General features: G+C 40.0%; 1 protein-coding gene across 1 annotated transcript; it reads left to right on the forward strand.

Moving 5' to 3' along the window:
- Nucleotides 1-4,681: 4,681 nt before the first annotated feature.
- Nucleotides 4,682-6,124, forward strand: LOC121387203 (kelch-like protein 3). Its single transcript, XM_041518229.1, has one exon. It carries the CDS (start codon nucleotides 4,682-4,684, stop codon nucleotides 6,122-6,124), a length of 1,443 nt encoding a protein of 480 aa, XP_041374163.1.
- The last annotated feature ends 6,521 nt before the right edge of the window (nucleotides 6,125-12,645 follow it).

Consider the following 12,645-nt stretch of genomic DNA (forward strand, 5'->3'; position numbering starts at 1 on the left):
GGTTGGATCCTTCGGCGGAAGCACCACAGTCAAGCGCTCTATCCCGTCCCAGTACTTTACTTGAGAATAAAGATACGAAGAACAGCTTTATCCTAAATAATCCTACCACGTCTCCCCCTTTATTTAGTACTAGATCAGCACCTGGGTCTGGAAGTAAAACGCTCACCACTCGATTCTCCAGTATTATAGCAAAATAGCTTCTGTTGCCTCCAGCCCTCCCCTTACTGATATTGTTACTAATAGCATACACCACTAGAGCAAAATGATTCATTATTCGTCGGCTACTGGATGTCAAACATTTGGTAATTTGACATATAGTCTTAGAGAGGAAACCCTCTACACTTTTGCATTAGTAGCAAGGGATATTTTATATCCCCAAGACAGGATAGTACATACCACTGGCTAGAATGAGAAATAGCACAGTGTTCGATAGTATACCGACTTGCGTCAGGCGAGCGTTTTCCATCGGGCTACGTTCCGCCCTATGATTGACAAAGTTAGTGTGACATGGCATTTTAAATGTTTTACACTAATAGTCAATACAGCACCAACTATTGTACTTTGTTACATTGCTGGTTTGGTGAAAACTAGCGGCATTCACAGGGGTTTTGGAACATGGGGGGGGGGGGGGGGGGGGGGTGGCTCGGGGCTGGAAATGTCGTAATTAAACACCTGAAGTAAACATTTTTCTCAGAATCATGCCCCAGAATCCCCTTTTTCATAAGCGTACGCGACGGATGGGGATGGGGGGGGGGGGGGGGGGGGGGGCAAACATCATAGAGATTATCGATGTGTCAGATCGCCCTGTTTCCAAGCCTGCCTTATAAAACGACCTTTCAGTTGGTGCATTCTCTGGGAACGCATCTTGTCCCTGGCATGGTTAAAATAGACACGGAATAGGGAAATATTTACGACTCACCTGACATGTAACAACGAGATATCACATGCAGCTGAGTTTCACAAAACATAATATTGCCTGTGTACTTGTAAGTACTGACTTTTAATATATGGAATTATGGATGCATACCTGTAAACTTTGTTGACTGTTATTCAAAGGTCCGCTTACAGCCAATGCATCACGACAGGTATACCAAAGGTCGTGGTATGTGCTATCATGTCTGTCTGATGGTGAAAATAAAATATGCCTTGCTGCTAATGGTATAATACAGCGGGTTTCCTCCCTAAGACTACGAGTCAGAATTATCAAATGTTTGGCATGCAATATCCGATGATGAACAAATTAATGTGCTCTAGTTGAGTCGTTAACCAAAACAAAACATGTGATATGGGCAACCTACTCCACGTAATGTAGTTATCTGTACGTTACCCAACACGCCTGGATATATTGGGTGTATACCACCAAATCAAATCCCATTGGCAACAATGGTAACATGTGTGGCTAAAACCTCTACCTAAAGCGTATCAATCGACATAGGCACAATACATATAAACACTGCCACCTCTCACTCTTAAAATGAAACAAAATGAATCAGAAAAAAATGATAGCAGGTAGCGTCTATGACTACCCTAGTTCCGCACAAAATTTGAGTACTTTTTTTTTCACAGGTACGACCCCCCCCCCCCCCCCCCCCCCCCCCCCATGTTTCAAGCACAAGACTGATTGTGACAGTGGTTCTAGATGAAATTTTATTTCATACATTTTTTGTCCAGATGAAACTATTTTTGTCTACAACCAACACACTCACATTTATCACTAATCGCAGGACTTGTGTTGTTAACTTCTCTATCCAAACGTTCGGTGCACCTCGAACATTGACCTAGCCGGAAGTTACTCGATTTAGTGCGACCTGTAGAATAAGATCCAAATATCAACTAGTAATAACATGAAATCATGTATGCATGGTAATGTTGGGTCTCGTGGGTTTCTTTACTTTGTTTAAAATCAAACAAACAAACAAAACAACAACACGTTTTGTTTAAATTGTTCAAAAGTCGGTTCAGGCGTGGATTGAAATGGACCTGAAAAAAATAAAAAAAATAATAATAATAACTTTTTTTTCTTAATAATACAAGTTAACACTGCTCATTTCTAGTACAGTTTTTAACAGAAAACATATAACTGCCATTCATCCAGTACTAGGGGTGGGTTTTAGCTCAGTCGGATGAGCGCTCGTCTGAGGAGCTTAAGTCGCAGGATCAAACCACCTCGGTGGATCCATTCAAATGATTGTTGTGTTTTTCCTCGTTCCAACCAGTCTACCACAACTGGTCAAAGGCCGTGATATGTGCTTTCCTCTCTGTGTGAAAGCGCCTATAAAAGATCCCTTGCTGGTGATGGGAAATGTAGCGGGTTTCCTCTGATGACTAAGTGTCAGAATTACTGAATGTTTGACATCCAATATCCGATGGTTAATTAATTACTGTGTTCGAGTGGAAGGACATGTTTTATTTAACGACGCACTCAACACATTTTATTTACGCTTATATTGCGTCGGACATATTATATTGCGTCTTACATATGGTTACGGACCACACAGATATTAAGAGAGGAAACTCGCTGTCGCCACTTCATGGGCTACGCTTTCGGATTATATGCACCATCCCACATACAGGATAGTACATGACACGGGCTTTGTTACACCAGTTGTGGAGTACTGGCTGGAACGAGAAATATCCCAATGGGCCCACCGAATCGCGCATCGGGCAAGCACTGTAGTGTTCGGGTGGTGTCGTTCAATAAAATAAACGTTTTCATCCGGTGTAATAGGAATAGAAGTCCGTAGGAATATAGGTCCGACACAATGTAAAATGCTATAAGACTTGCATACCTAGGAATCCTTGTCCAAACCAGACTTTTATAAAACACATGGTTTTATTGCACTTTTTCTTACCCTAACTATAGGACTGGGAGGTAATATCTAGTTTTATGGATCAGACTATTTGTTTCATTCCGTAAAAATTTATTTTATAATTAATCCATTTTGTTGTGATATAACCGGACTTGCATTCCGTCCGGACTTGGGTTCCTTTTACACCGGTACTATATACAGGCGCGGTGTGTGTGTGTGTGTGGGGGGGGGGGGGGGGGGGGGAGTGAAGCACAACCTCGAGCGCATGGGGAACAGTCTCTATTGGGGTCACAAGACATATTTTAATATCTATTTATTTGGCGTATGACCACAAAAGGAAAACAAAGAAAAACAAAGAAAAACACACAAACAAACAAACAAACATATATTTTTGTCTCACGCACCCCTCCCCCGGTTCCTACGGGCTTGGCATATTTCCCGTATTTTGGACATGTTTATCCTGAATTGTTTGGTGATAGAAACATATACAACACCAATAAAAGGAATGTTTCTTTAACGCTCATTAACACATTTTCAGGCGCGGGTGCAGAGTGGGGGATCAGGGGTCGAAACCACGCTCCAGTTAAGATAAAATGTTCATCTGTTTTCAATATATTTCTGGGTGATCATGACATGACCGCGCTATAAAGACCGCTCGTCAGTCCAGACTCCCTTTCATATATTTCATACTACGGCTGTTTTGGTTATTTTAACATTTGTTGAAGGATAAAAGAGAGGAAACCCGTTATAGGGTTTTCTTATTTTAAAAGCAGGAATAAATCATACTACGCACTTTCCCTGCTGTATCTCTGTCTATGTGTGTGTGTCTGTGTGTGTGTGTGTGTGTGTGTGTGTGTGTGTGTGTGTGTGTGTGTGTGTGTGTCTCCCCCTATCTCTCCTGCTCTCTCTCTCTCTCTCTCTCTCTCTCTCTCTCTCTCTCTCTCTCTCTCTCTGTTATCGAGGTTCGGTTGTGAAGGTAATATACATGGGGGGGGGGGGGGGTTAGAGCACAAGCTCTAGTGGAGGGGACACAGTCTCGTGTGAGGAGCACATTACATATTTTAATCTTCATTTATATGGAGTAGAGGTAAAACAAAAAAAGTACATTTATCTCCCTCGTCCCTTCCTCCGATGTGGACCTAGATGTTATCAATATTTGTTTTTAAATAAACAATTCCACCTGATGTCCATCAACAGGGAAGATTTGGACCTAGATGTTATCATGATTTGTTTTTAAATAAACAATTCCACCTGATGTCCATCAACAGTGAAGACTGCCTTAACGACAACAGACTTAAGTTGTCCTCTCTAGCTTAGTTAAGTTTAAGAGCGGGATTTAGCTCAGTCAGTTGAGTGCTCGTTTTTGTTTTTGTTTTTTTATCTGTGGACAAGGGCATATAAACGATCCTTTGATGTATTAGAAAACGTGGAGCGGGTTTCATCGGGCGACTACCAGTCAGAAATAGGAAATGTTTAACATTCAATAGCCCATGACTATTTAATAAATGTTCTCTAGTGGTGTCGTTAAACAAAACAAACTTCATAACACAGGTGTATGATAAATACCAACTTTTTTTTTTTTTTTTTTAATTTTCAATTTTATAAAAAAAATACAGGCCCTGGGTTTGTGCAAAATTGGAATTAATTTTTTCGCTAATGAAAATCAAGTTTTAAAATTTAATGTCCGTTCATTTCAGTAGCTGTTTACAATGGAGGACGTTCAAACCCAACTTCTGCAGAACATCCATAAACAGATGACCAACGGTTCGTTCAGTGATATACAGTAGATTTGTAATGACGGCGCAACAACCGGAAGTCGGCTCGTTCTGGCAGCATTGTCACCTTACTTCCAGGCGATGTTTGCATCAGGCATGACAGAGAGTCAGACGGGCGTCCTGAAACTTCCGTCTGTGTCTCTGTCAGAATATCATGATATTCTCAAGATGTATTTCTTCAAAATTAATCTGATAAACGAGGAAAACTGCATGCATAGTTTTGACGCTGCCGAGATGATGCAGCTTGATCCTATCAAAAATCTCTGTAAAATCTACTTGAACCAAAGTATCGACCTAACTCCTGAGAATTGTTTAATTTGGTGGAGAGCCCTGAAACTCTACAATTTTCTTGATTTATCCAAACGGGCGCTTTTCTGTTTGACTGATAACTTGGCTGATTTTGTTAAAACGGAATATGTTATTCAGCTGTCAAAGGCAGAACTTTTTGAAATAATTTCCAAAGATGACTTAACCTGTAAAGAAGATGACATTCTGAAAGTCGCCATGAACTGGATTGAACATAATAACCCGGAGCAGGAGGACGTCCAGAGTATTTTTGAAAATGTGCGACTGGATATTGTTGGCCAACAATTTCTTGTTAATGAGGTAGCGGTTTCAAAGATAGTGTTTGAGAATGGCGCTGTGAGGGGAATGATACAATATGTTTTATGTTCAGCCCAGCCACGACATACAAGCACAACGAGGTTTGTCGCCAACCGACCTGATGTGTTCGTACTACACCACACAGGCAAAACACTCCTGTCTTGGTTCACGTCGGAAGAGAAGTGGGAAGACGTCTCGCCAGCCCCACTAGATCCTGGATGGGGTTATTCAGCAGCTTGTTTGGATGACAAGATCTACATCACTGGTGGTTTTAAACAAGTTAAATGTACACTGGTGTATGACACCATTAGAAAAGTGTGGAGCGTAGGTCCAGACCTCAACCGTGAACACTTCTACCACTGTACAGCCGCAGCTAGTTCTAAAGTGTATGTAATAAGTGGTTTTTTGACCAGTACAATAGAAGAGAAGAGCGAAAGTGAGACGCAGTGGCAGGTGGTTGGTGATTTGAGATTGTATAGAAAGCGTGCTTTTTCTGTTACAGTTGGTGAGGACATCCTCGTTATGGGAGGACAAGTAAACTACATCTGGTTAAAATACTACAACCGATCAGATCTCATCCAGTGTTTTAACACTACAACCCGCGCTGTCACCAATCTGAATACAAAGTTGCGCTGTATCACATATACACTAAGAGGATCTGTTCACCTCCCAGATGTATATCTGATGGACAGTAATAGCAACGTGATGCACATCCAAGTGACTGACAGAAATGGAGAAATCCAGATTGAGAATACACTAACAGCTAAGTTTATGTCATTTGGTAGTTATTTTGGTATCGTTCACCGACATGGAAAACTGTTGCGTTTTAGTAACGATGGAATCATGAAATTCAACCTGGCTGAAAGGAAAAACGAAGAGAGTACATTCCCAGAACCACCCAGAATTGGCGACGTGTACGGCGTCCTGATAATTTGACACGGGATACACTACAAGGCTGAAATTCATCAACAAGTATTTTCGATAACACGGAAATGGGGACGAACTATAATACACAGGATGAATCATTATCATGTGTGTGGTATGTGCTATTCTGCCTATGAGATGGTACATATAAAATCTTGCTGCTAATGGAAAAATGTAGCGGGTTTCCTTTGTAAGACTAAAAGATAAAATTACCATTTGTTTGACATACAATAACCAATGATTAATAAATCAATGTGTGCTAGTGATGTCGTTAAATAAAAAAAACCTAAATTTTATATATGTACATATAACACACGGTAATGATTGTTCATTAGTCTCTTTTATCCAGCAATCATTGTATACATTGGCAAGATATGACTAGATAAATCTCTATATTTTCGGTCATTGACCAAAAATATAGGTCACGTGACATGAGCCCATCTCGACTCGAGTGTTTCAGACTAGACTTTCAATAAATATTCTCTTTAAGTCATTTGTTTAAGTACGGAAAATAGAAATAACTTTTAGTTTTGCGATAACAATACAAAATTTGAATATTTATTTTTTAATGTGACAGAATGTAGCTAGCTTCTTAAAAATATTGACGTCATGTATCTTGTATGACGTCATACAACAAAAGCCTTGCTAGGTTGACAATACTCGATCTGCGTATTCAAAATTGGAATAAATAATGATTTTCTGAATATTCCTGTAGGATTGCAGGATACAAGAAATAACTGGTTACTGTCTTAAGATATCGGCTTTATCCTGTTCAAGTTGGCAGAGCCTCTCTGCATTCGCCATTCTAACCGTTGCAGGATAAAGCCGATATCTTAAAACAGTAACCAGTTATTCCCTATTTGTTTTATTTTATTTTATTTTATTTTTTATTCACAGACCAGAATTTGTATACGCCCATCTGTGGGTCGTATTATGGTACGACATTGTCCATCCGTCCGTACGTCCGTCTGTTAACTGTTTATTGTCCGGGCCATATCTTGCATACAGATGCATAAAGGACCATCAAACTTCACATATAGGAACAACTTGGGATCGCAGTGTGTCGCGTACTATTACTATGTCACTGCAACCTACCTTTCACGGTCTACTGCACATAACAGTCAATCCTTGTCCGGATGGTATCTGCATACAGATGCATACAGCGCCATCAAACCACACATGTAGGAACACCATGATGTGCGGTCGGTCTGGGATCCATCTCATTGATCTCATTCCAGCCAGTGCTCCACGACTGGTATATCAAAGGCTACCTGTCTGTGGGATGGTGCATATAAAATGTCGTTTCCTACTAATGGAGTGAAACAAATGTAGCGTGTTTTCTCTCAAAACTATCATTGATGATTAATAAACCAAAGTGCTCTAGCCGTTAAACAAAACAACACATGTATACTACTTGTTTGTTTAATTCTTTAATGATGTAATTTCAAATTTGATTTCTTCCTAGTCTAGCCTGAACTGTGTTTTCAATAGAATTGTGTGATCCTAAAGGTAGACTACATTATTTCGGGGGGGGGGGGGGGGGGGGGGAGGGTTGTTTTTACCCGAAATTAAACGAAAATGCCCGAATATGAATAGCAGCCGTATAGGTATGTGCTGTCCTGTATATGGGAAAGTGCCTAAATAGCAGATTCCGTGTTGTGTTCTGCTTGCTGTAATCTGTATGGTGGCCAAGGGTTTACTCGTGCTTTCTCTGTCTCAGTCTCTCTGTCTCTGTCTCTCTCTGTCTCTCTCTCTCTCTCTCTCTCTCTCTCTCTCTCTCTCTCTCTCTCTCTCTCTCTCTCTCTCTCTCTCTCTCTCTCTCTCTCTCATAACCGGCCTCGGTGGCGTCGCGGTTAGGCCATCGGTCTACAGGCTGGTAGGTACTGGGTTCGGATCCCAGTCGAGGCATGGGATTTTTAATCCAGATGCCGACTCCAAGCCCTGAGAGAGCGCTCAGCAAGGCTCAATGGGTAGGTGTAATCCACTTGCACCGACCAGTGATCCATAACTGGTTCAACAAAGGCCATGGTTTGTGCTATCCTGTCTGTGGGAAGTGCAAATAAAAGATCCCTTGCTGCCTGTCGTAAAATAGTATCCTATTTAGCGGGTTTTCGCTAAAAAAAAAAACAGTGTCAGAATGACCATATGTGTGACGTCCAATAGCCGATGATAAGATAAATAATCAATGTGCTCTAGTGGCGTCGTTAAATAAAACAAACTTTACTCCTTTTTTTCACGGTCTACTGCACATAACAGTAAATCATTGTCCGGACCATATCTTGTATACATATGCATACAGGACCATCAAACCTCACATGTAGGAACAACTTGGGATAGCGGTGTGTTTCATACTATTTCTAGGTTACTGTCACCTACGTTATACGGTCTACTGCACATAACAGTAAATTCTTGTCCGACCATATCTTGCATACCGATGCATACAGGAACATCAAACCTCACATGTAGGAGCAACTTGGGGCGGTGGTGTGTCATGTACTATTACTAGGTCACTATGACCTACTTTTCACGGTTTCCTGCACATAACAGTAAACCTTGTCCGGACCATATCTTGCATACAGATGCATACAGGGCCATCAAACCTCATGTGTAGGAACAACTTGGGATGGCGGTGTGTCGCGTACTATTACTAGGTCAATGTGATTTACTTTTCACGGTGTACTGCACATAACAGTAAATCATTGTCCACATCATATCGTGTATATAGGACCATCAAACCACATGTAGAAACAAATTGAATCATACCCGTACCATATTCATTAATATCTATTGTTTTCCATCAAACTCGTTACTCGTGATGGGCGTATCATGTACCTCACCAGTACTCTTGTTTGTTTTATTTGAATGTATAATAATCAGATTGTGGTAGATCGCGTCTTGTAATATGTACACATGACCCACGACGTTGGTTCATTATCTATTAAATGTTTGCATTTGCCATAGTTTGACACCCAATAGCCGATGCATTTTTCGTGCTGGGGTGTCGTTAAAAATTCATTCATTCATTATCTATTATCTTTCGTGAGACAAAGCTTATACTAATAAAACTACGAAAATCTCCGATTCACGTTTCTTGTAAGATCGTTTACCGCATGGAAACTCAAAACACAGGTTAATAAACTCTGTTGATTTCCTGATCAATGGACGCTGCCAGCTGTCTTAATCCAACATAACTCGTCAGTGGGCGTATTGGATTATTTCTTGTTCTAGCCAGTGCACCACGACTGGTATATTAAATGATGTGGTATGTACTGTCCTGTCTGTAGGATGGTGCATATAAAATATCCCTTGCTTCAAATGAAAAAAAAATGTAGAATGATTTCTCTCTAAGACTATGTGTTAAAATTACCAAATGTTTGACATCCAGTAGCAGATGATTAATACATCATTGTGTTCTAGTGGTGTCGTTCAAAAACATAAACGTTCACCGGATAATCGGATATAAGAGAACAGTCCTGCACCAAATAACTGGATCCAACCAGAACTGAATGTCCATTAAGTGAAAACAAATTCATATTTAAACAACACGTGGCAATGTCTAGGTCTGGATTCGAACCCATAGCCTTTGGCATAGTGCATCGTTAGTTGCTATACTGACGCGTCTTTGATCGTACCGCATGCGTTCACCTTAAAAAACACACACACACACACACACACACACACAAAAAACACGTTTATTTCAAAACGTGCATGTATTGTTACAGAATTAAACGAACATAGTCGATTAACTCTATGAAAGTTAAAATTTGTTTTGTTTAACGACACCACTAGAACACATTTATTAATCATATTTTATTGCGCGTCAAAACATTTGATAATTCTGATATGTAGTCTCAGAGAAAATCCGCTAGTCTATTAGTAGCAAGAGCCCTTTTATTTCCTACAGAGGACAGCACATACCCCGGCCTTTGATGTACCAGTCGTGGGGTACTGGTTGGGACGGGAAAACTTAAATCGGTCCTAAAGTCAAAGCACACAATCCAAGCTGCGCTATACCAGTTAAGCTATATCTCGCCCCTTTTGCTGTATCAGTTTCACTGAACGTGTCGCTAAAATGAAACGCAAACATTTGATAGCCTATTGTAACGATACGTGCTTTGTATTAATATGCACGTCGAGGGTGATAAAGCGCTCAACTGATGTGCAGTCGGTCTGGGATCCATCCCCGTCGGTGGGCCCATTGGACTATTTCTCATTCCAGCCAGTGCTCCACAACTGGTATATCGAAGGTTACCTGTACGTGGGATGGTGCATATAAAATATCCTTTCCTACTAATGGAGTTAAAAAAATGTAGCGTGTATTCTCTCAAAATTACCAAATCAAACACCGGTGGATCCATTCAACCAGTACACCACAGCTGGTCAAAGGCAGCTGTGGTGTGTGCTATCTTGTCTGTGTGAAAGTGCATATGAAATATCCCTTGCTGATAATGGACAGAATGTAGCGGGTTTCCTCTGATGAGTTATAATTACCAAATGTTTGACATCCACTAGTCGATGATTAATTAATCAATGTGCTCTAGTGGTGGCGTTAAACAAAACAACATTTGTCGTCCAGTACTATATCTAGGCGCGGATCCTGGGATGGGGTGTAGGTGTTGGGTGCGTGTGTGTTTGGGGTGCTGGGGGGAGAACTTTCGAGGGGGTGAAAGAGCACACAGAGGGTACATAAAACGCCATATACCCCGAGAGATGCTTCTACAACGAATTTATCTTGCAGACATGTTAAAACATACAGCCAAACAATCAAAATAACGCCAGACAATAATTGTTAACAATTTATTAACGGAGCCGTACCACGCGGACGCGAACGAAACCACTTGTTAGTGACGAAAAATAGTTCCATCGATAAACGAGTTTTTAACTTCAAATGTTTGTATTACGAAATTGTCTGAAACATATATTAATACCCCCCCCCCCCGATACTGATTATGATGGTGATGACTTATGGTCATGCTGATGATGAGGACGATGACTATTATGATCATGCTGGTGATGACGATGACTATTATGATGATGATGATGACGATGACTATTATGATGCTGATGACGATGACTATATTATGATCATGCTGGTGATGACGATGACTATTATGATGATGATGATGACGATGACTATTATGATGCTGATGACGATGACTATATTATGATCATGCTGGTGATGACGATGACTATTATGATCATGCTAGTGATGACGATGATTATTATGATCATGCTGGTGATGACGATGACTATTATGACGATGTTGACAATATTATGATTATGCTGATGATGGCGATGGATATTATGATGATGATAACGACTAGTATGATGATTATTATGATGATTAGTTTTCGGTCAAAATATTTGAATATTCACTTGCTAATTTGATATTCGAGATATTTGAATAGTATTTTCAAATTTTAGAATATCGGGAATGTTATGTCGTATGTGGAAAACGACACTAATTGAGATGGGTAATGTGGGTTTTTTTAATTTAATTCTAATGTAGGTCATGTATGCTGCTTACCACGTGCATTCAGTGAGGAACAAAGAATATTTCCAGTTACATAACAGAGTATTAGTACTGACGTCTGATGCGGGTGGCTGAAATTCATAAAAAAAAGGTATTTCCGTTAACACGGTCACGGGGACGAACTATAATACACAGGATGAATCTTTAACATGTATGTGGTATGTGCTATCCTTCCTATGGGATGGCACGTATAAAATATGCCTTGCTACTAATGAAAACATGTAGCGTGTGTCCTTTTAAGAATATAATATGTAAAAATTACCAAATGTTTGACATCCAATAACCGATGATTTATAAATCACTGTGTTCTAGTGATGTCTTTAATCAAAACTAAATTATATATATGCACATATAAGATTGTTCATTAGTCTATTTTATTTAGTTAGTTTTAATTCATAGACAAGAACACAATGTATTTGAATGTGTAATAATCAGATTGTGATTGATAGCGTTTTGTACTCTGTACATATGACACACAAAGTGTGTCCATTATCTGTTATCTTTCTTGAGACAAAGCTTGTACTAATAAAACTACCACATTACCGATTCACTTTTCTTGTAAGATCTTTTACTACATGAAAACTCAAACACAACTACTGGTTGATAAACTCTAGGAGATTTCCTAATCAATGAACACTTCCAGCTGCCTTCATCCAACATAAGCCAGTGCACCACGACTGGTATATTAAAGGCCGTGGGATGTGCGGTCCTGTCTGTGGGATAGTGCATATAAATGCTTTCTGGCAACTAATTGGAAAATGTAGCGGGTTAGCAGATGCTTAATAACTCAATGTGATCTGGTGGTTTTGTTTAACGAAACCACTAGAGCACATTTATTAATCACAGGTTATTGGTCGTCAAACAATTTAATAATTCTGAAATGTAGTCTTAGAGGAAACCCGCTAGACTTTTTCATTAGTAGGAAGTCGTCTTTATATGCGCAAACAGGACAGCTCATACCACGGCTTTTGATATACTAGTCGCAGGACACTGGTAGGGA

Source organism: Gigantopelta aegis, chromosome 13, assembly GCF_016097555.1.
Source record: "Gigantopelta aegis isolate Gae_Host chromosome 13, Gae_host_genome, whole genome shotgun sequence".
In the NCBI taxonomy this organism is placed as follows: domain Eukaryota; kingdom Metazoa; phylum Mollusca; class Gastropoda; order Neomphalida; family Peltospiridae; genus Gigantopelta; species Gigantopelta aegis.

Coding starts and splice junctions, on each gene's coding strand:
- LOC121387203 (XM_041518229.1), top strand. CDS start 4,682: ATGACAGAGAGTCAGACGGGCGTCCTGAAACTTCCGTCTGTGTCTCTG.